This window comes from Oryzias latipes, chromosome 11 (genome assembly GCF_053564925.1).
Source record: "Oryzias latipes strain Hd-rR chromosome 11, Olatipes_Hd-rR_3.1".
Taxonomy (NCBI): domain Eukaryota; kingdom Metazoa; phylum Chordata; class Actinopteri; order Beloniformes; family Adrianichthyidae; genus Oryzias; species Oryzias latipes.
The window spans coordinates 19,433,823-19,458,210 of NC_136247.1; the positions used below are offsets into that span (position 1 = coordinate 19,433,823).

The window sequence follows — 24,388 nt, forward strand, 5'->3', positions numbered from 1 at the left end:
TTTTCAATTTACACCATTTTCAACATGTGACGATAACGATGTAATAACAGATTTCAATTGGGTTTTATTTTGAAATTCCACATCAGATCTATCTGAAACTTTTTTTGTGGCCTCACCAGGTGGGATACTATAAGTGAGAAGTGAAATGACTCTGTGGAAACTAGGAGTTTTCAATTTACACCATTGTCAACATGTGACGATAACGATGTAATAACAGATTTCAATTGGGTTTTATTTTGAAATTTCACTATAAGTGAGAAGTGAAATGAGTCTGTGGAAAGTAGGAGTTTTCATTTTAAAGCTGTGTCAACATGTGGCAATAACGCATTCATACATGATTTCAATCGGATTTTACTTTGAAATTCCACATTTGACATATAACTATCTAAATCTAATAATATATCTCGGAGGGGGGGGGGGGTATACATTGAAATTTCATGTATGCTTTCACTTTAGAAATAAGTCCTTTTTGCAGTTACCGCGATGTATGTAAAAAAGGGGCACACCGTTTTCGAGAGAGGGCTCACTTGACAGCCGTTCGACGAGACAGGGCTGGCTTGACACCAGTGTCTCTCCGCATGAGACCGGGCTTCCCCCAAAACGCGCTCCAGTTATCCACAAAACCAACGCCGTTTTCTGGGCACCATCTAGAAAGCCAGCGGTTAAATGATGAAAAGCGGCTGTACATTTCATCATTGACTAAGTTCGGCAGGGGACCAGAGAAAATTACAGTGTCGGACATCGTCTTAGCCACTTTACACACCGAAGTTACGTTTAACTTAACCACCTCTGACTGTCTCCGTCGGGCATCATTACCGCCTGCGTGAATCACGACTCGACGGAACCTGGACTTATTCTGAGCTAACATCCTAAGGTTCCCCTCGATGTCACCAACTCTGGCCCCCCGGATAACACCTGACTGTAGCCTGACTGTTTATTTGTTTTATTTCTAATTTTGTTGCCAAAACAAAATCAGCAAGCCGAAACCTACCTTTTCTTGATAATCGGGATTTAAAACTCTTGAAAAGAATCGGTGAAAATAGGACCGTACAAACCTCAAACGGTTTTCGACTTTTTCAACTCGGACAAAGCAAAAACAAAATTAGGGGCCTGCACAAAACCGTACCAGGCCTTTTAAAGCAAAAACAGTGAATGAAAAAACAATTTGCACGTCCTCTTACTGGTTTTTCAAATCTGGCATGACAACTGATGAAATAAAGGAAGTAAAATTGGAAGACTTCTCATGTTTTTTGTTATTGTTTTTTTTTTTTTATTGGTTAAACATAGAAACTTAAAAACAAGGTTTCATAATCTTCCAACAATAAATTAAAAAATGTATTTTTCTTTTTTTTTTTTTTTACAAACGAAGTTAACAGTATTTTAAAGCTTCTTTAACCATTTCTTAAATTACCAGCAATTGTGTTTGAAATAAACTTGAATGAGTTTATTGGTAGTGACAAATGGCAGTAAGAAAATATATTACTTTGTATTTTAAAAAAAATTATATATAAATGTATATTTTTAACTGAAAATAATGTCTTTATAGGATTCTGAACAGTGAAGAAAAGCCTAGCGTGACCACATACTGATTGGAAGAAACATTTTCTTTTAGAAACTGAACAAAACAAAGCTTAGAGTTTGATAACTGGTCTATACATCCAACTGAGTGAATTAGGGCAAAGTTAACAAAAGGAGGGTAATGAACTCCAAACGTGACACTGTTTCACTGGAAATAAAAGTGCCTTTCCTAAAAGACGAGGCAAGTGTAAATGTGCCAAGAACGGAGGAGAAGCGGAACCGGATGGAGGAGACCTGGAACAGAATGGAGGAGAAGCGGAACCGAATAGAGGAGACATGGAACCGGATCGAGGAGACGTGGAACCGGATGGAGGAGGAGTGGACCCGGATGGAGGAAACGTGAAACTGGATGCAGGAGATGTGGAACCGGATGGAGGAGACGTGGAACCGGATGGAGGAGACGTGGAACCGGATGCTGGAGACGTGGAACCGGATGGAGGAGGAGTGAAACCGGATGGAGGAGGAGTGGAACCGGATGGAAGAGACGTGAAACTGGATGGAGGAGACGTGGAACCGGATGCAGCAGGAGACGTGGAACAGGATGGAGGAGACGTGGAACCGGATGGAGGAGACGTGGAACCGGATGGAGGAGACGTGGAACCGGATGCAGGAGACGTAGAACCGGATAAAGGAGGAGTGGAACCGGATGGAGGAGGAGTGGAACCGGATGCAGGAGATGTGGAACTGGATGGAGGAGACGTGGAACCAGATGGATGAGGAGTGGATCTGGATGGAGGAGGCGTGGAACCGGATGGAGGAGGCGTGGAACCGGATGGAGGAGATGTGGAACCGGTTCGAGGAGACGTGGGACCGGATGGAAGAGGAGTGGAACCGGATGGAGGAGATGTGGAACCGGATGGAGGAGACGTGGAACCGGATGCAGGAGACGTGGAAGCGGATGGAGGAGGACTGGAACCGGATGGAGGAGATGTGGAACCGGTTCGAGGAGACGTGGAACCGGATGGAGGAGGAGTGGAACCGGATGGAGGAGGAGTAGAACCGGATGGAGGACGACTGGAACCGGATGAAGGTGACGTGGAACTGGATGGAGGAGAAGTGGAACCGGATGGAAGAGGAGTGGAACCGGATGGAGGAGGAGTGGAACCAGATGGAGGAGGAGTAGAACCGGATGGAGGAGGACTGGAACCGAATGGAGGAGACGTGGAACCGGATGGAGGAGAAGTGGAACCGGATGGAGGAGACGTGGAACCGGATGGAGGAGGAGTGGAACCGGATGGAGGAAGAGTTGAACTGGATGGAGGAGACGTGAAACTGGATGGAGGAGGAGGGAAACCGGATGGAGGAGAGGTGGAACCGGATGGAGGAGACGTGGAACCGGATGGAGGAGACGTGGAACCGGATGCAGGAGATGTGAAACCGGATGCAGGAGACGTGGAACCGGATGGAGGAGGAGTGGAACCGGATGGAGGAGACGTTGAACCGGATGGAGGAGATGTGAAACCGGATGGAGGAGGAGTGGAACCGGATGGAGGAGGAGTGGAACCGGATAGACGAGACGTGGAACCGGATGCAGCAGGAGACGTGGAACAGGATGGAGGAGACGTGGAACCGGATGGAGGAGGAGTGGAACCGGATAGACGAGACGTGGAACCGGATGCAGGAGACGTAGAACCGGAGAGAGGAGGAGTGGAACCGGATGGAGGAGGAGTGGAACCGGATGGAGGAGGAGTGGAACCGGATGCAGGAGATGTGGAACTGGATGGAGGAGACGTGGAACTGGATGGATGAGGAGTGGATCTGGATGGAGGAGGCGTGGAACCGGATGGAGGAGGCGTGGAACCGGATGGAGGAGATGTGGAACCGGTTCGAGGAGACGTGGGACCGGATGGAGGAGACGTGGAACCGGATGCAGGAGACGTGGAAGCGGATGGAGGAGGACTGGAACCGGATGGAGGAGATGTGGAACCGGTTCGAGGAGACGTGGAACCGGATGGAGGAGGAGTGGAACCGGATGGAGGAGGAGTAGAACCGGATGGAGGACGACTGGAACCGGATGAAGGTGACGTGGAACTGGATGGAGGAGAAGTGGAACCGGATGGAAGAGGAGTGGAACCGGATGGAGGAGGAGTGGAACCAGATGGAGGAGGAGTAGAACCGGATGGAGGAGGACTGGAACCGGATGGAGGAGACGTGGAACCGGATGGAGGAGAAGTGGAACCGGATGGAGGAGACGTGGAACCGGATGGAGGAGGAGTGGAACCGGATGGAGGAAGAGTTGAACTGGATGGAGGAGACGTGAAACTGGATGGAGGAGGAGGGAAACCGGATGGAGGAGAGGTGGAACCGGATGGAGGAGACGTGGAACCGGATGGAGGAGACGTGGAACCGGATGCAGGAGATGTGAAACCGGATGCAGGAGACGTGGAACCGGATGGAGGAGGAGTGGAACCGGATGGAGGAGACGTTGAACCGGATGGAGGAGATGTGAAACCGGATGGAGGAGGAGTGGAACCGGATGGAGGAGGAGTGGAACCGGATAGACGAGACGTGGAACCGGATGCAGCAGGAGACGTGGAACAGGATGGAGGAGACGTGGAACCGGATGGAGGAGGAGTGGAACCGGATAGACGAGACGTGGAACCGGATGCAGGAGACGTAGAACCGGAGAGAGGAGGAGTGGAACCGGATGGAGGAGGAGTGGAACCGGATGGAGGAGGAGTGGAACCGGATGCAGGAGATGTGGAACTGGATGGAGGAGACGTGGAACTGGATGGATGAGGAGTGGATCTGGATGGAGGAGGCGTGGAACCGGATGGAGGAGGCGTGGAACCGGATGGAGGAGATGTGGAACCGGTTCGAGGAGACGTGGGACCGGATGGAAGAGGAGTGGAACCGGATGGAGGAGATGTGGAACCGGATGGAGGAGACGTGGAACCGGATGCAGGAGACGTGGAAGCGGATGGAGGAGGAGTGGAACCGGATGGAGGAGATGTGGAACCGGTTCGAGGAGACGTGGAACCGGATGGAGGAGGAGTGGAACCGGATGGAGGAGGAGTAGAACCGGATGGAGGAAGACTGGAACCGGATGAAGGAGACGTGGAACCGGATGGAGGAGAAGTGGAACCGGATGGAAGAGGAGTGGAACCGGATGGAGGAGACATGGAACCGGATCGAGGAGACGTGAAACTGGATGGAGGAGGAGTGGAACCGGATGGAGGAGGAGTGGAACCAGATGGAGGAGGAGTAGAACCGGATGGAGGAGGACTGGAACCGGATGGAGGACAGGTGGAACCCCATGGAAGAGGAGTGGAACCGGATGGAGGAGGAGTGGAACTGGATGGAGGAGACATGGAACCGGATCGAGGAGACGTGAAACCGGATGGAGGAGGAGTGGAACCGGATGGAGGAGGAGTGGAACCAGATGGAAGAGGAGTGGAACCGGATGGAGGAGGAGTGGAACTGGATGGAGGAGATGTGGAACCGGATGGAGGAGACCTGGAACAGAATGGAGGAGAAGCGGAACTGAATGGAGGAGACATGGAACCGGATCGAGGAGACGTGAAACCGGATGGAGGAGGAGTGGAACCGGATGGAGAAGATGTGAAACTGGATGGAGGAGGAGTGGAACCGGATGGAGGAGACGTGGAACCGGATGGAGGAGGAGTGGAACCGGATGGAGGAAGAGTTGAACCGGATGGAGGAGACGTGAAACTGGATGGAGGAGGAGTGAAACCGGATGGAGGAGAGGTGGAACCGGATGGAGGAGACGTGGAACCGGATGGAGGAGACGTGGAACCGGATGCAGGAGATGTGAAACCGGATGCAGGAGACGTGGAACCGGATGGAGGAGGAGTGGAACCGGATGGAGGAGACGTTGAACCGGATGGAGGAGATGTGGAACCGGATGGAGGAGATGTGGAACCGGTTCGAGGAGATGTGGAACCGGATGGAGGAGGAGTGGACCCGGATGGAGGAGACGTGAAACCGGATGCAGGAGATGTGGAACCGGATGGAGAAGGAGTGGAACCGGATGGAGGAGACGTGGAACCGGATGGTGGAGATGTGGAACCGGATGGAAAAGGAATGAAACCGGATGAAGGAGGAGTGGAACCGGATGGAGAAGGAGTGGAACTGGATGGAGGAGACCTGGAACAGAATGGAGGAGAAGCTGAACTGAATGGAGAAGACATGGAACCGGATCGAGGAGACGTGGAACCGGATCGAGGAGACGTGGAACCGGATGGAGGAGAAGTGGAACCGGATGGAAGAGGAGTGGAACAGGATGGAGGAGGAGTGGAACTGGATGGAGGAGATGTGGAACCGGATGGAGGAGACCTGGAACAGAATGGAGGAGAAGCGGAACTGAATGGAGGAGACATGGAACCGGATCGAGGAGACGTGAAACCGGATGGAGGAGGAGTGGAACCGGATGGAGGAGAAGTCGAACCGGATGGAGGAGAAGTGAAACTGGATGGAGGAGGAGTGGAACCGGATGGAGGAGACGTGGAACCGGATGGAGGAGATGTGGAACCGGATGGAGGAGGAGTGGAACCGGATGGAGGAAGAGTGGAACCAGATGGAGGAGACGTGAAACTGGATGGAGGAGACGTGGAACCGGATGCAGCAGGAGACGTGGAACAGGATGGAGGAGACGTGGAACTGGATGGAGGAGACGTGGAACCGGATGCAGGAGACGTGGAACTGGATGTAGGAGGAGTGGAACCGGATGGAGGAGACGTTGAACCGGATGGAGGAGGAGTGGAACCGGATGGAGGAGATGTGGAACCGGTTCGAGGAGATGTGGAACCGGATGGAGGAGAAGTGGAACCGGATGGAGGACGAGTGGAACCGGATGGAGAAGGAGTGGAGCCGGATGGAGGAGACGTGGAACCGGATGGAGGAAACGTGGAACCGGATGGAGGAGGAATGGAACCGGATGGAGGAGGAGTGGAACTGGATGGAGAAGGAGTGGAACCGGATGGAGGAGACGTGCCTCATGGATGGGAACATTTTAACAAACAACTTAAACAAGAACCTCAGAGATGATAAAATATTTGAAATTAGAAAAGAAAAAACAGCAAAATGATTAAGCTGTGAAGAGCTGAAAATATTCAAAATACAAATACTATTAAAATCACCAATAAAAATCACAATGTAACCTAACCAAAAAGTTATACCTTTAATGAAACCAAATCATGTCATGAAGATTTTGTTTTTGAATGACCCAGAAGCAGAAAACCAGAAAAATATGACAAAACTAAACCGTTAAACTGAAATGATCAACACAAATATACTGAGAGTAACTAAATGAAACAGCAGTGCTGTTTTGGAAATACAAAGCTGGTGTGGTGCCGGGAAAAACCTGAACCAAAAGGTAAATAAGGACAAAGCTATAAAACAAAACCTTAGGTCCATTTAGTCCAGCTGTGAGAAGATTGGAGCTGCACATCTGAATTATACAGCCATCAACAAAAAGAAGAAACACTAGACTTTCAGTTACACACAGTTCAATATAAAATAAAAACACAATGAAGACATTGATGAGTGAGACAATCAATACAGAAAAGTACCAAAAAAAAGGTCTAATATAGCAAACATATGGAGTCATTAGCCCAGTGTTTTTCAACCTTTTCTGAGCCACGGCACACTTTAACCCTGACAAAAATCCCGCGGCACACCAGCATCCAAAAAAAAAAAACAGAAATTCATGATCTGTATTGATCGACAGCCCCCCCCCAATCTCACGTGGATTTTTGTGATAATTGTGGCAGAAAAAGCAGGAAGTTGCGGCTGTTTTTTTCTAAGAGATGAACCACCAGCTAAAGACGAGCTTTAGCTGGTATTTTTGTTAGAACTGAGCGACTTTATCAGCAGAATTAAGAACAAAGAAGTGAAGACTTTAACCACTTCTGATTGGTCAGACTGATGACATGTGATTAAGCCTTCAAGAATGATTGGCGGAGACAGTTAAAGGGGCGGGACTTTTCTTTACACACTTATAGCTGCAGCTAAATCGCGGTACCGTGATTATTATCAAAATGTCTTTAATAGAATCAAATAAACACAAAGAAAAAGTAATTTTAAGATATTTTATATTCCTAACTACTCAGTGTTTTATCAGGGCCTGTTTGGATGAACACAGAGCTGATATCCTGGAGATGGAAAATGTTTTTAGATCAGTGAATGAGGGCAATTTCCCACGGCGCACTTGACCATCTCCCACGGCACACGAGTGTGCCGCGGCACACTGGTTGAAAAACACTGCATTAGCCTATCAACTCAAAGCAATAAGTAAAACTTTGATCAAAGAAAAGGTCAAATGAAATGAAGAAATGTTCATGTGCTAAATTAGCTAAAAAAAAGAACATTTTATAAAAGCTAAAAAATATCAGTAAGAATACCGAATGATGTAAATCTGAAGTTTGATTTTATGAATTAATAGAAAATTTCAAACATTGATGACAGTTTGATTCATCTCTTGTGGTGAGTTTGCTGAAGCAGCTCTAAAGGGAATAAATATTGTTAATGAATATATTTTCTACAACTATGCCTCAGCCTTTTCAGTCGTTCAGCTAGTTTTCTAAAAACCTTTATTGTTCACGAATGAATTACCAAAGATAAACAAGAGACAGAATTAATTTACTTTCACAGGATCAGATAACAGTCAATTTGTAATTCCTGACCCCCGAGCTGTGTGATACATTAACAAGTGGGCACATTCAAACACAAAATGAACTTTAAAGACCCACTCTTGAAAATTGTGTTTTTACACGTTCTTGTTGCATTTTTCTCATGATGGAGGACATACATAAATAAAATTGGGATTAACATCGAATTTCTGAGTATTATTTTGTTCAAGTCATTGTGAAACAGGACCAGACCCAATTTTTTTTTTTTTTAATTAATTCAGGAGGAGTCTCATCAGCCAGAGCTCGATGGTGTCGGAGTGGGGCTTCTTACTGTCATCAATGACCATCACACAAGTCCAGTGCACTACGAGCCTATAAAAATCTGTTGTGATTGAAAGTGATGAAGTGGTCAGCCTCCCCAGATTGGGTGATGCCTTCGTGGTAATGTTTGGACTCATCTATGCAATGCACCTCAAATATCCCAAAGCACTGACCAACACGTTTGGATTTACTCAAAAGATTTAACTTGAACTACCATCCAGGTTACAGACCCTCAAAAATGACTTGATAATATATACGTAAATCTAAGTTGAAATAAGCAGGCATAAAGCATTAGTTTTCTCCCTTGGTCTAAATAATGCCTCAAAAATATTGCACTACTCTGCATTTGTTCAGGCAGTAGGCTCAAAGTTCACACTGTCTATTATCAAGTAACACAAATGTTTTACTTGTTTTGACCTTTTTATTAAGTGTAATTTTCTTTAATTTCAACAATGCACAGAAGGGAGTGATCAAATAATATTGTTAGGCAGATGTTTATAACATAGCGCTTTATTTAAGTTACATATTACTCATTGTTTTTTAGGCAATCAGTTGCCTAAAAATATTAAAGTTTTGAAATGCATGGTTTTGAGTTTATTGACTCAAAACATTTGATTACCCCTGTACAAGAAAGTAACTATTAGAGATTAAACTCTGTTAAGATAAAATTATGTTGTTGTGTACTTATTTTCTTAAGGCAGTGTTTTTCAACCAGTGTGCCGCGGCACACTCGTGTGCCGTGGGAGATAGTCAAGTGTGCCATGGGAAATTGCCCTCATTAACTGATCTAAAAACATTTCCCATCTCCAGGATTTCAGCTCTCTGTTCACCTAAACAGGCCCTGATAAAACACTAAGAAATTAGCTATATGAAAGATCATAAAATACTTTTTTCTTTGCGTTTATTTTATTTTATTAAAGACATTTTGATAAGGATGACAGGTACCGCGATTCAGCTGCAGCTCCGGCTGTATTTTGGAAAAGTTCCGCCCCTTTAACTGTCTCCACCAATCATTCTTGAAGGCTTAATCACATGTCATCAGTCTGACCAATCAGAAGTGGTTAAAGTCTTCACTTCCTTGTCCCGATTTAGCTCGTAAAGTCGCTCAGTTCTAACAAAAATACCAGCTAAAGCTCGTCTTTAGCGGTGTAACTTTCCACAGAATCCGGTATCAGACCGTGGAACAAGTGAACAAAACAATGAAGCTCAGAGACGCGATCTCCGCCGGCCGTTTAATGCACTACATCTCCCATGATGCATTGGGTTGTGAGACTGACAGCGCACAAGGAGATCTGTTGTAAAACGTCTTGAATCCAACGAACACACTTCAAACTGTTTTTAAATCTTCTAACTTAACTTTTATTGCATCTTTTAGAAAAAAAACAGCTGCAGCTTCCAGCTTTTTCTGCTACAATTATCTCAAAAATGAACGTGAGATTGTGGAGGGGCTGTAGATCAATACAGACTATGAGTTTCTCCTTTTTTTTTTTTTTCATTTTTGGATGCTGGTGTGCCGCGGGATTTTTTTAAGGTTAAAGTGTGCCGTGGCTCAGAAAAGGTTGAAAAACACTGTCTTAAGGTATGCAAACTTATTCCTGTGGCTAGAAAACTCGAAACTGGTGAGTCGTAGTAACTGATGACCCTTAACCCTTGTGCTATCTTAGATGAACCCTAAGAGGTCAGAGCACTGTCTAGTGGGTCTAGATGACCCAACTCCCAATGATTAACCCTTGTGCTATCCTGGGCACTTTAACATTGGGAGTTGGGTCATCTAGACAGAAATGCTTTTTCATTTTCAAAATGTAACTGCATCAAATGACTCAAAATTAAAAGGAAAAATCAATACTTCAAAATGCTTTTTCATTTTCTACTTAAAAACCGCTTATTCTGTGCCATAATTCAAATCAAATCAAATCTAATTTTATTTATAAAATAGCGCTTCTCATGCATTTGTGCAGCTCGAAGCGCTTTAACATTAAAAACAGAAAACACACAATATCACAGTAAAAACCCAACCCACCCTTCCCACTCCCCTCTGTTAAAACATATGAAAAATAAATAAATAAAAAATATAGAAAGAAATAAACAAACAAGTAGGCCTCTGCTCTGCTGTGAGGAAACGGTATTTGGGAATCCTTTCATACCAGGAGCCGGCCTGGCCATGGGAGCATCGCCACAGCGCCCACCCAGACTGGGACAGCACTGGGGTCCACTTCACAGCCGTGAAGCTGCAAAGTTAAATTCCAGCTGCCCCAGCAATGGCGACAACTGCAGCAACAACGATCGACCAAGCCGGCAAGCCCTGGAAAAATAGATCCCCACAAGAAAAACTTTGGCTAAAACCATGATAAGATACTAAAATTAAAGACATGAGATGTAAATAAAAACATAACATTGAGAATAAGATGCAGAAAATGAAATTAAATACATAAAATAGTCTATGCTACAACCAATAGAATAAATTAGCAGTTAAAATCAACTAAAAGCCAAATTAAAAAGTTGGGTCTTGAGCCTCTTCTTAAAAACCTCTACAGCAGGGGTCTCAAACTCAATTTACCTGGGGGCCACTGAAGGCAGGGTCTAGCTGAGGGAGGGCCGCAACTTCAACGCACACACATGCGCAACTTGAGAGTGTCTGAGAGGCAATAATTTTGTATGGAACATGTACTATACTATTACTATAATATACTCTGTTATTAACTGTTTTCTGTACAAAATGTAATCATAAAACACTCATTCAAATAAAATACATGAATAAAAAAATCAATAAGTAAATAAATTAGTAATACATTTCTGTTAATTCAGTCTTCTATATCTACTGTTTTCTGATTTAAACATCCTTATTAACGCAGTTCAGTTAACACTGTTTAATTATAACTATTAAACACAAAAGATGACTCCAATACTACAGTTCTGTAAATCCAGCAATGGGTTCTTCTGAACACAGATTCTCTTGTCTTCTTACTGCTGGACACTTGGCAGCACTTCCTCCCAAACAGCTGAGATCCTCAGTGTGATTAAAGATGATTGACAGTAAATATGGACTGAACTTGGACTTATTGAAATTTAAGGTGGAGAAGTCAGAGAGTATGTGCTCCCAATTTTGAGTCTGTGTTGAATTTTTTTTTTTTTAAGTTTACTTCTTAAAACACACATCAGTAAAGAAGAAACAAAATTCAGAAACCATTTTTGGATTTTCTTTCTTATGACTTTTTGCACATTTAAACCCCGGTCACAAGTTATTGTAGAGCAGCCGGTCATCAACTACAATACATTTTTATAAAAAAACGGATGGAAATTCATGTTGTTGACACCAAATAAGTGCAGCCAAGATGCACAATAAGCGTGTTTGAGATCACCCAGGTACACAAAACGCTGCGCAGATCACCTGGTGTGTGACGTATGTTTTTGCTTTTGCTCCAACATGACCTGTCAATCATCACAAAAATAACACCAGAAAGGGGCGGAGCAACGCCCCAACCTGAGCTAACGCAGCTGGAAATGTAATACTGCACTGACTGCAGGCCGCCCATGACTACAAAACAATGCATTGTGGGAAATGTGTCCTGACGTTTTTTGTAGTTGAGTGATCAATTAAATTAAAATAATTTAAAATACCTATTGATTAAAAAAACATACATCACAAAACATTCAAATAAATATAAAAGACATAATAACACAGATCGTACTAAGGGGGAGAGGCATATTAAAACTAAATTGAATGTTAAGGACAACTCCAACTTCTTCGCTGCAACTTCGCCTTCATCTAAAAAGTATTGGCCCTAAAAACGACCCCTGGGGAACCCCACAACTTATTTCATGTATTCTTGAAGAGCACGTATCCATACTTACATAAAAGTGTCGCCCTGTAAGGTAAGAGTAAAACCACTTAGGAACATTTCTGTCTAATAGAATCTGGTTGTCTATTGTATCAAAAGCAGCACTGAGATCCAGTAGCACCAGAACAGAAAGTTTCTGGGAGTCGTAGTTTAATCTAAGATCATTGAGTCTTTGTACTATGGTTTGTCCTTAAACCAGACTGATATTTCTCTAAAATTCTTTGGGTAATTAAAAACTGGAGTAGCAACACTTTTTTCTACAAATTTACTTAAAAATGGTGAGTTGGATACAGGTCTATAGTTATCTAGAGTTTTCGGGTCTAAATGAGTTTTCTTCAGAAGGGGCCTCACCACCCCCGTCTTACAGGTAGAGCGGAAGACCCCCGTCTGAAGAGAGCAGTTTACTATATTTAAAAGCTCTGACTCAAAGAATCCATAAAATGTTTTAAAAAGTGAAGTGGGAATGGGAACTAAAAGGCAGGTTGTAATGTTTACTTGGAAGGCGCCGCAAACCAGCACGAGCTAAACCGGCTACCGAATGTAATTCCCACATATTTACAATTATTGTCCTTTGTTAAACTATCATAGGTTTGAAGAATGGCCTCTAAAGTACATAAAACCACCAATTCCAAATTACTATTTCTATGATCTAATTACTCTATTTAATTAACCCTAACCATCGATAAAATGGCAGCTTGTTTACAAAGCACAAAGCATGATGGGACCACGACACGATTAGCTGCGGAAAAGTCGTTTACTAGAGATCTAAACAGCAATGTGCAGTAGACCTCCATGAATGTCTACCAAATGTATAATGAATATCTATAGCTGTAAACATTGAAGTAGCCATGACTTAGATACTTTTTTTTTTTTTCTTTTCTTTTTTTTTTGTCCTGTCCAACAGCTGGGCAGACAGATGAGAGCTGAGGGCCTCTTGTGTTGGACATATTTTACTTTAACAAGAGGGGTTATTAATCTTCATACAAACCAGAGGTATGTCTGAATAAACCCCTTTTGTAATTGAGGCCAAACTTTATAAATTTCAACCGTGTTTGAAAATCTTGGGTGTTGGACCGGACGGAAAAGGAAAGAAGGGAAGAAAAGGGAGGAATGCTAGAGAGAGAGGGGGGCAGGAGGGTGACAACAGGAGGGGAGGGGGGACAAGACCATGAAGCAGCACAAAGCAACAAGTTTACTGGTTGCCCATCGTCACGGCAAGGTTCAAATGTGGTACAAAAAGGGCGGGGCCTGTCCACACACACACTCAAATGTTACCAACACACCTGTTAGCCGCAGAAACGTCCACACGTCGACACGTACACAAAACAGACAGTGCTCACACGCACTCCCACGCCTTCAAACCAACTAGTGTGAAATATTTCAGTCATTAAACCATGCAAACTTTTAGTGCAAAGGTGAGCGAACACCTGTGCTCAGGTGAGCGCCCATGCTCCTCCAAAACGGATGGTGGAACGTGAAAAGAAGGAGGGAGAGTGCCCAGCCATCCCCACCCCAAGACCCCCGCCGCAGCAGCAGCGGCAGCCGGAATCCCCCCAACGCCACACGGGAACAGGCAGGGAACAACCGCCTCCCGGGCGACCAAGACCGCCACCCAGGCCAGGGCCAGCAGGACCGCCGCGAGGCCCCCAGAGCCAGAGAGAAGGGAGGCACGGAGGGAAAGAGAGCGCCGCCCCAGCCCAACCAGGAGAGCAGCCCCCCCGCCGCGCCGGGAGAGCCCAACGCAGGGCCCCACCGGAGAAGGACGCCCACAGCCCCAGACGAGCACCCCACCACCACCCAGGAGTTCCGGGCATCCCATAATCATGACTTAGATACTTAAGAGACTTGTCTGTGCCGAGTGGGTGCAGTCCTCTGATTTAATGAAGCATGTTGCTCTTGTTTGTACAGATGTGATTTTTGAAGGTTTCTTCTCTTTGGAATTTGAGGTCTTGCAAAAAGAAAAAAAATCTTTCAGCAAATGCTCCAGAGTGGTAACCTTTTATTAGTGAGCGGACATTTGAGTCATGATGGGAAACGCCAGCACCGGGAGCATCTAAACACTGTAAATTAAAAACTCTGGATGACTGAAAGCTCATCATTCATAATCATTTCTCCAGTGGAAATAATTTACCTTCTCAACGTGTCGGTTGGTGTTTGGCAGACTATTCCCCAAAGTATCGACGTGTTGACGTTCTCCTCAGGCTCGCCATCTTCAGTGTAACGTGCTCGCAGCCCTGTTGTACATTCAGAAGGGGGTGAGTCAATTTAGTCAGGAAGCCCAGAACAATCAGCAACTTTATTGGATTTTTAAATTCCACTTGATGGAGTTTGGCTCCTCACAGAATGAGCATCCTCCAGATGTCTGTGGAGAGAGGAGCAGAGAGCAGCTAATGCAATAACTCCTCCTTCAAGATAACAGTGCAGCACTTATATATTCTAATCTTTAGTGAAATCTCTATTTTTCAAGCCTGATGTGTTACTGTTGTGATGCTGTATTGATGTACCATGGGGAGAGAATACCCACTGCATGAAACTGTAATTATCTAAGCCCTCTTGATTTAAATCCCTTGATATTAAGTGGAGAAACAAACGCTGAACACTTCTGCATTGCTTTAAGTGAGAAACAGCAGTGATTGATGCAGATGATGATGCTTAAAATAAGAAAGGGTAACATAGCTGTGTCTTCTGCAAAAAGACAGATCATGTTCGTGCATTAAGGATCCCGCTCATTTAACAGCGTGACGGCCCTGAATTGGCCCTGCTGAAAAACAAAGAACCACTTCATGTCCTCTGTGCCACAAATCCTCACAATACCTTTTCAAAACCTGCTTCTTTCTGATAGCACTCATGGAAGTGTTCAGGGTAAAATTCATGCTTAACAAAAAATAAAACCTATCCGAACTTTTGGCTCACTTCAATGTTAGCAGGTTAGTTCAGGGTAGGTTACATATTTTCCAATTGACATTTTACTGTAGTAAGCTAACATTATACACTGTAAATATAATATCATGTTTAAAAAATGCATCGCATGTTTCTAGGGGTTAGCACTCTCACCTCACCTCACCTGTTTGGAATCCCAGCTGCTTCCTTTTTGTGCGAAGTTTGCATGTTCTCCCCGTTCTTGTGAGGGTTCAGATAATAGATGGAACTGCTAATAAAAAACAAACTTGAAGCACTAAAATTAACAGAGTGCAAAATTGGTTATGTACTGTAAACCAAAGCAAAATTAAACAGGGGCCCCCTTTGAAAGGATGTTCAAATGTGAAGCCTTATTGTGAAGTAACTGTGAGGATAATGTTAGAAGCACGCACTTTTGTTGTACAGTTATGTTGTCATACTGTGCCCTTACATCACACTCTAGTTGTTAGTAAGGTGGCTTCTCACTGACCGCTGCTCTGCTGTATCTGGACTTAGGATTTAACTTACTAAATCCAGAACTTTTATTGGTTCACTGCAGCTGTTAAAAAAACCCTGCATATTTATAGATGTACACAAGATAAATATAAAACACTTTAATAAACATATTTTCACCAAAATATGTTTGTCTGCATTTTCTTGTCAAGTACAGAGATTTTTGGGGAGATTTCTTTCACCCTGCTGAAGTTATTTCTGGCAAGAGTCATAATGTCAGACCAATCTTTTCTCAAATATATTTCCAAAACATCTGTCATCAATTCCAGGTTTTGCAGAGTACATGCTGAAGAGATTTTACGTGTTTTTTTTCCTTCTTTCAGTAATATATTTTTGAGCATCCCTCTAAGGCAGGAATGCAGTTCAATGGCAAAATAATCACAGTAACTCAGAAAAAAAAGTAATCCACTTGCTCTTGAAAAGATGGAACACCTATGCACACATTTGTGTTTTCTGTAAACATTTTGTTTATTCTGTGCCAACATCATGAGGAAGCTAATGTCAAATATCACCCAGTCAAGCAGATGGCATGGTCATCCCAAGCCTTTAGCTCAGCTCCTGTCAGAGGGAGACCCCGACCATTTCAAGCATTTTAAATATTTGGATGCAGAATCAAAGTGAAGGACATTGTTAGGTTCAAACATTCTCCTGCTGGGCTCATTCACACAGGTCATTTAGCACATAAAGGATCTTGTCATCAGGATTCTATTGTAGTCAAGTCTTGGCATCAGTTCAAAAAGGGAAGATCATTTTCTTTCTTTATAGCGCCTTAGGCTACCGTCACTTTCACTCTCACGCTTTTATTCCTTCATTATCTACCTCACTGCTTTGGTCCAACAGCTATCTGGCTGCGTTTTCCAGCCATTTCCTTTCCTTTATGTTTCAGCTTGTTTTGTGTCTCTGCATCCCAGGCTGGTGGCCCCCAGGAGATATCAAGATCGAAGACCTCTTGGTGTGCATGGAGATCAAAAAATACTCATGCACATTTTTTGCTTCTGGGATGCTACAGGTCATAGCAAACATTGAAACAACACGTAAGGGCTAAGTAGACGAGACACAGGATCTTTCATTTTTTAAATCCACCCCAATGGCCTAAAGGTGCTTTCTTGAATGCAAATAGCCAATTCTTGCACATGTACCTACAGTTGGAAGAGAGATTGTGGGAAATGTCAAAGTGGTGCAAATCTCGTGAATTTTGCTCCAAACTTTTTCGTTCACAGCTCTAGTTCAATGTATGAAAGACTTGGTGTCATAGAATTCCAGCCAGGCACAAAATGCAATTATCAATTTATCCTCCATGATCACTTTTTAAACAATTGGTGCCTTGGAAAATTGAAAGGGATGCTATTTGTATGTCACTACCATAACCGAGTCTCTGGTCAGTCAAAGTTCGACCTGGTTAAACTTTCAACATGTGTTCAATGGCCGTGCAATTTGGACGTAGAGCCGAAAACAGTTGTAGACACTTGCCTGGCTATGTGTGAATAGGAGAGTTTTGAACACAGAAGCCCAAAATGCAAATCTACGCCAGTGTTCATAGACTTTTCTTTGGAAGTGGCCCCTTGAATGCACATTGCTGAAGGTGGTGTGAACATGGCACTAGAGAGTGAGAAAGTGTAGTTTGTGTTGACATCCTACAGTCGTCCTACGCATCACCTGTACACCCCATGCGTAAAGCATTTGTGCGCAGTCATTTTACTAACAACTAGTAAGGACATTGTATGACAGCATCACTGGTATGTCAAGTGTGTTACATACATTATCTTTACTAATACTTCATGTTACATTTGCCACAAACGTGACAATGGGACATTCCACGTCAAGGTGGAACATACAAGCATCAAGGGAACTACAAGACACGCCTGTGCTCCCCTTAACCCTTGTGCTATCCTAGGCACTTTAACATTGGGAGTTGGGTCATCTAGACCCACTAGACAGTGCTCTGAACCTTTTTTCTTCCATGATTTGTGATCTTCACTGGTGTCCATGGATTACATGAAATCTTTCCACCTTTATCCACCTTTGTCATGGTAGGGAGAACACGTCAACGTAAGGGTGGGGTCATCTAAGATAGCACAAGGGTTAAGATGCAGCCACTCCTCTCCGTGACCCTCCATGGTCCCAAAGATCCACAGCCCTTGAACAAGTCAATACAGGTGCATGTGACCTAAGCTTTAGACTCTGACAGCTCTTTACATATTTTAATTCCTGTATGATCTATCCCTGTTCATCTCAACATGCATTGTGGGTAAAAGGTTCCTCTACCCTTTTTTCGAGCCTGTCGATCGATACCAGCAGCCCAAATCCACATCTGCTTTGAGAAAACACACCCATGCAGTAATGTTGTAATCCTGTTGCAGAAAACCAGCCAAAAAATTCAAAGTACTTAAAGAGAAGGGACCGCAGAGGCTTGTTAAATGCAGTTTTAGCGGCCAATGGTCTTCGTCCACACGCAGATTTTGGATTTTCCAAAGCACTCAACACGTTTTACGAGGGGTCTCGGCACAGCGGGGGTAGCACTAACTTTATACTGTTTTACAATCCCTGCAGAAAGAGGATTTTATAGATTTCATAAACATCAGGAAACAAGTGACGGGTCATTCCAAAACACATGAATCATTTTAGATTCATGCTGTCTGAAGACTGTGAGGAAAACATAATCTGTTGTTCCATCTTTTGACTTTAATCTATTTTATACTTTTTGGCTTAGATAACAACTCAAACTGTTATGGAGCATAAAAATAATTTTAATAAAAATATGTTGAATTTTATTTTTTTTAAAAATTCTTTGCAGTAGGTTGCAAAAGAAATTTGACACATCTTTTCCTCTTATTTTAATGTCATTGCGCTCAATTTAACCCACTTTATTCAGTTGATTTATTGCTCCAAAAAAAGGCAACAAAAGGTTTGATTGTACTATTCCAATTTATTTGATTAAGATTGTATCTGAAAAACCAAATGCATCATCCTCAGCCAAATATAATAGAGTAATTGAGAGAAAATAAATGTGATTTATAGAAACAGAATCAGAAGGATTCAGGTCAAATTCCTGTTTTCTCATTGGAGTGAAGTCACTCCCTCCCCTGAGTGGAGGGAGTGTCTGACACTCACTGAGGCCGAGATAATGTGATAATGAGTCCATCCGGCATTAATCAGCACTGAAAGGTAGCTCCTCGCAGTGTTTGTTTGTGTGTATTGTGGTGTAAACAGATGGACGTTTGACCCTAAAGTTTCTGGAAATTGCACAACCAGGATAAGCACGTAAAGCTGTGCAATTATTTTCTGAATTTCCCATCATTCCTTTCAATGAAACCTATAATCAAGTCTGTTAGGAGTTTGCAACTCGCAGAAAGATGACTTTGGTTTTGAATTAAAACAAAGGAAATCTGAACTTTAACAAAGTGAAACAACTTGATGTCAATTGATTCATTTAGTCCAAAAAGGAGTTAAAAAAATTAGCAAACAGGGATTAAATTATATTATATTATATTATATTATATTATATTATATTATATTATATTATATTATATTATATTATATTATATTATATTATATTATATTATATAAATATTGATCCAGTTAAAGCCTTTATCTTATTGCTGAACTGGGTTTGCATAGAAACTATTGAAAAAACATTGAAATACATTTTTTTAAATCATAATCTGATGGTTTTCAAGTATTTTAGTGAGTAAAATATTAAATCAGAAAAGCACACCTCACTGAACAGTATAAAACTCATTGGCTGAAATGCATGTATAACAGCCTTAAGTTAAAACTGTAAATAAAAACATGCTAATAGGACATTCTAAATTAAACTAAATTTGCTTTTAACTAAATGTTTTTTTTAGTTTTTTTTTAACCTTTTTTCCTCATGCCATGTCAAAACAGAATGAGTTTAGAAAACAATTTTGAAAAAAGCACATCTGTATGGTCTGTTGCTGCAGAAACACAATGAAAATGGGACAGCAGATCTAGATCCAGCTGCTTTTATACATCTGAAGCGGAGGCACAATGAGGGATGCCTGTCAGATGAGTCAAAGCACAACCAGATTGCCCAAATCCCATTAGCTTAATGAGCAGAAGGTGTCTTTTGATGCAATGAAAACGGCCCACTTTTTGGCAAATACGGAAGTTGTCTCTCTTGCCAAGAAGTTAAAAATAATCCAAAGCAAAAACTCAACTGTTGAAGCCTGAGAAAGCTCCTTTTCTTTGTTCAAACAGTGAAACAAAAGTACCGATGTGTGCACACGAGAAACCTTTTTATTGTGTCCAGGAAAGGGCAACTCAAAATACTTCACTAAACTTTAGTAAAGTATCCTGAAGAACACTTTTTTTATGCCAGATGTCTCCAGAAGCGGAATACTAGCATCCCAGAGGACCGAACGTGTAGAAAAATGCAGTGAAAATGATCACAAATAAGTAGTAGAAATACTGGAGTTTGCAGAAAAATAAGAGCAGAAGGATCCATTCAGAGGAACAGGCAGAGGTAAACAGGACTAGATGCTTCTTGCATTTGTGAACAGATTCCTCCTCCCTTTGCTTGAACAGTTTTCCCCGCACATGCAGCCTGCTGGCTTACAGAAGGCCAGACGGAATAATAAATTATGCTCTTGATGATCACTGAATGGAAGAAAAAGGAGGAGCAAAGACACAAGAAAACATGTAACATACCAAGGCTTCCACCTGTGCAAATATTTAGAGAAAATTCAAGCCCGATGGGAGGGACAGATGTGTAACACAGCCCAGACGGAGACCTCAAATCATTCCTGAGGATCATTTCAATATGCAAATGGGTCTGGTTGGAGCCAAAGTCAGATTTGAAGGGAGGATTTCTCTGATGTGGGTATTTGAGCCTCCGTCTGCTGTTGCTGTCATCCTGAAGGTTTCCACAGGGAGACCCTGCAAACCTGACAGCACTTTGTCAGGCAACAATGAGCTCTCCCTGCCGTCTGACCGTAATCCTCAGTCCCAGGGTGAACACCTAAATCCCCTTGATTAACAACACCCAGATCAAAAAGGGCACATTTGGAATGATGCATGAAAAAGGTAATCAAATGGGCTGATGGTCAGCTTCTTCAAAGAGCCTCAAGTCAGGAGGGACTGTGGGAAGAGAGGATGATCCTGTGGGCCTCTGCACACTGAAATGCTTCTCCTGTAAATCTCTCCAAAGCTGTCAGGATGTATTCTGCCAAAAAAAAATGCCAGCTGATTGATTTGAACTGTTTTCAATGGGTGTGTGTTTTTTATCTTTTATCTGTCAACTGGGTTTCCACACAATTTTTGATATTTCTTACTCTTCACTGTTGCATTGATTTCTTCAGAATTTACACCTTTTTTTTATTCTGCCTTTATGAGGGTCAGATTTTATCTTTATCATTCAAGCCTGTCCATGTACTTCCTCATTAAGTGGCCTGCTTTGTGTAAATTAATCTGAAATGATAGAAAGGGAACTTAGAATGATGACCAGGAAGGTGGATTAAAGGATTTTTGACATTAAGTAGTTCCGTTGGTTCATAAGAGAAACTAATGCACACTTGTGTTTACATTATGTTTTCCAATTGCATTCTGGGAAGCATCATGCACTGCTCTGACTAAAGAATGTTTGTTTAGAAAAACCTCAAAAGTGAAATTAAAAGACCCACTCCAATCAAAATACTGTTGTTGTTGTTTTATATTGGCTAAAAACGGCATAACTATCATTAAAAGAGAACTGGGAGTGTTTTTAAGTAGATCAAAAGATGATCAGAGTGGGTCTTGAAATAAAAATAGGGAGATATCATAAAAAAAGAACCCATTTTACAACCAAAAATGTATCATTGCTAATTATAAATTGTAACATTCTGGAAATCCAACTGTTTAAGCAGTAAGTTATTACGACGACTAACCATTTTAGCATGGGTAGTAAAAGTACCATCCTAAACACACAGCAGCTGTCAGTCGACTCAGTCTGGATGATGCATTTTGTCTCGAAAAGAAATAACTTTTTGCTTTTCAAAAATCAATATTTTTTTTCTATATAAAAATACATAAAAGCTGCTACCTCACATCAGAAGAAAGTTAAAACTCATTCCAGAGTGACAGGATAATGTAACCCTGAAACTCTGCCGCCAAACCAAAAACAAATATAGATTTCGTGTTTTGACAAAAATGTCCACGAATTTTATTTTCCACATCTTGATTTTCTTCAAGTTGCAGCCTGAATTGATTTCTCAAACCTCCTTAAAGCCTGGGGCAGCTTTGACTCACTTTGTGTCAGCTGTAAACAGAGACTTCGCCCCTCCTGAAGAGGATTTCCCACTCTGCTCTTGTTTACGACTACACCAAACATTTGTTTCAACTGAGGCACGACTAGTCAAGCAACAAATTAGCAGTAAGCTGTGAAGCCAGCTTCTCAGAGGACCATCATTAAAGTTTCTGCAGCAGATTTAGCGGCTTTCATCCATGATGCCGCTCACTAAGAAAATAAATTGTTGCTACTCAGTTGATGAAATGCATTCCTGTCATTCCCTTTGGAAAGTTTTTTTTTTTTTTTTTTTTATAGATTATTCCCATTTCACTGTGATGTTTTTCTTGTTTTGATCCTGGCATCACAACAATCTGCATGCTCCTTCTAAAGCTCATGAACGTTATGGCGCTTCTCTCCCCGAGGAGCATTAAACGTCTGATGTGTAGCAGATTTGTTAGTGACCAGGTTTATGCAGTGAGTCTCTTTTAATAAAAAGCTTTGCGGGTTTGTCTGAATGGTGAGCCGCTCCTCATGTGCTCTTTGATTTCAATGTTCCTGCAGAGAAATGCTCAGTGTGCAAACAGAAGATCACGGTTATTTTGTGTTGCTACACAAATTGTCAACAGTTGTTGTGAAGGCCACAAGCTGGTTCTTTTTTTTTCTGTGCATTTTATGACTGTAAAAAGTTAGTAAATCTTTGTAAAACAAAAAATAGTTTTGGAAGATTTCTTCAATTTTTGTGCAAAAATGATCTTTGTAACGTGAAAGATTTATGAAAAATGGATGTTTTCTCACTAAAGAATATGAACACGTTTCTCTTTTTTGGTTTGTGTTCAGACTTATGCAGACCAAAAAAGCAGGAATTTTAGGTTTTGATGCATTGTTTTAGTGTTTTAATGTATTTTTAACCAACTGTGGCTGCCTCTTTGCCTGGTAAAAGAGGTTTGTAATCTCAATGGGATTGTCCTTGTTAAATAAAGGTCAGTAATAAATAATAGGAAACATCATGCAGGCTCACTGGGTGCATTTCACCGCAATCACCCAATTTAGAACAAGAATAACTTGCAATGAAATAAAAAACATGATTAAGAATAACATGTAAAAAAAAAAAAGGTACCAGAGCAAGAATAGTTACCAGCAGCTTACGTTCTGTGTGTTTTAAGTAAGAAAAAATGCTTATCTGTGATAATAAATGACTTTTCTTTTTTCGTTCTTTTTCTTCTTATTGTTTCAGTTCACACAGTCTCCATTTAAACAGCTGTTGTGACTCAGAAATATTTCCATGCAGTTTGTTTTGCCCAGATGTGAATTTTGTTTTTTTAATTTTTTTTTGGGGGGGGGGGGGATTTCTGTCCTGTTTGGCTTCCAGTTATCTAATGTAATCTAACAATCCTATAAATTATTTATTTTTATTAAATTATTAAATTATATTTCTAATTATTTCTGCTTTTTCTAAAAAATAACACTTTGGAAGAAGAAAGAATATTTTGTACACCGGCAAAAAAGCGTGTCAGAAGATAGAGCGGAGAAAAGACAATCATGTAATCATCTTTAACCAAAATGAAATGACTCCTGAGAATAAACTGAGATGAATTGGGTTCACCAGAGGAACGAACAACAGAAATCTGGAAGCAAAAAACTCTTTCAATACAATCTAAATGAGATCAAAGAAAGTGGGGTCCTGCACAAAACCTTGATTTAAATGGAGAAATGATTCACTCGAGATGTTTTATCTCAGTTCCAGCACAACAATCAGAAATCACCTGTGTGTGGATTTCAAAACCCACAGTGTGACAGAAAAGTTCTCCAACCCAGAGCTGACAGTCAGCAACACATCAGTGCGTGGAAGTGATCAAATTCTCCTTTAATAAGCTCAGATGTCTCTGTCACTGCTGTCTGTGTCTCGTCTCATGAAGCATCATACGAGGGAAGCAGCTCTAATAGGCTCTGTCGGCGATTGTTCCCAATTAAACGTGTGAATGACCATGAATAAAGTCTGTGTGAACAGCAAAGCAGCGGAGGCCATGTAGGTCACAGACTGTGATTTTTACAGGCTAGGATCCTGGAATTTGGCAGAGGGGGCCCCGACATGCAGGAGCGCTGGGAGCGTGGGCTTTTATCTGCGGGGCTAAGTGGGCCAAAGCTGCAACAAGAGGGGCTACGGTCCATGCGGGCTCCACAACACGTCACACAAGGGCAGTGGGAACAGTCGTGTGGGGCAGGGTCATAAATCACAGAGAGGAGGGGGGAAATGGAGCTCTGCCAGAAATGACTAAACATCACGTGTTTACGGAAATTCCATTGATGCTGGGGAATAAATGAACAACATTGGGTGATTTGACCTCCGTTTATGCACTCTGTTCACTTCCAGCTGAATTCTGTGGTCAGACTGATCCGAAGCATCAGCAGCTCAGGTTTTCTCC

The 24,388-nt window shown here is 42.5% G+C and overlaps 1 protein-coding gene across 1 annotated transcript; it reads right to left on the reverse strand.

Annotated features, from left to right (window-relative positions):
• Positions 1 to 1,246: 1,246 nt before the first annotated feature.
• LOC144995320 (uncharacterized) lies at positions 1,247 to 7,680 on the reverse strand. The gene has a single exon (XM_078954956.1). It carries the CDS (start codon positions 6,547 to 6,549, stop codon positions 1,672 to 1,674), a length of 4,878 nt encoding a protein of 1,625 aa, XP_078811082.1. The 5' UTR covers positions 6,550 to 7,680; the 3' UTR covers positions 1,247 to 1,671.
• Positions 7,681 to 24,388: the final 16,708 nt, after the last annotated feature.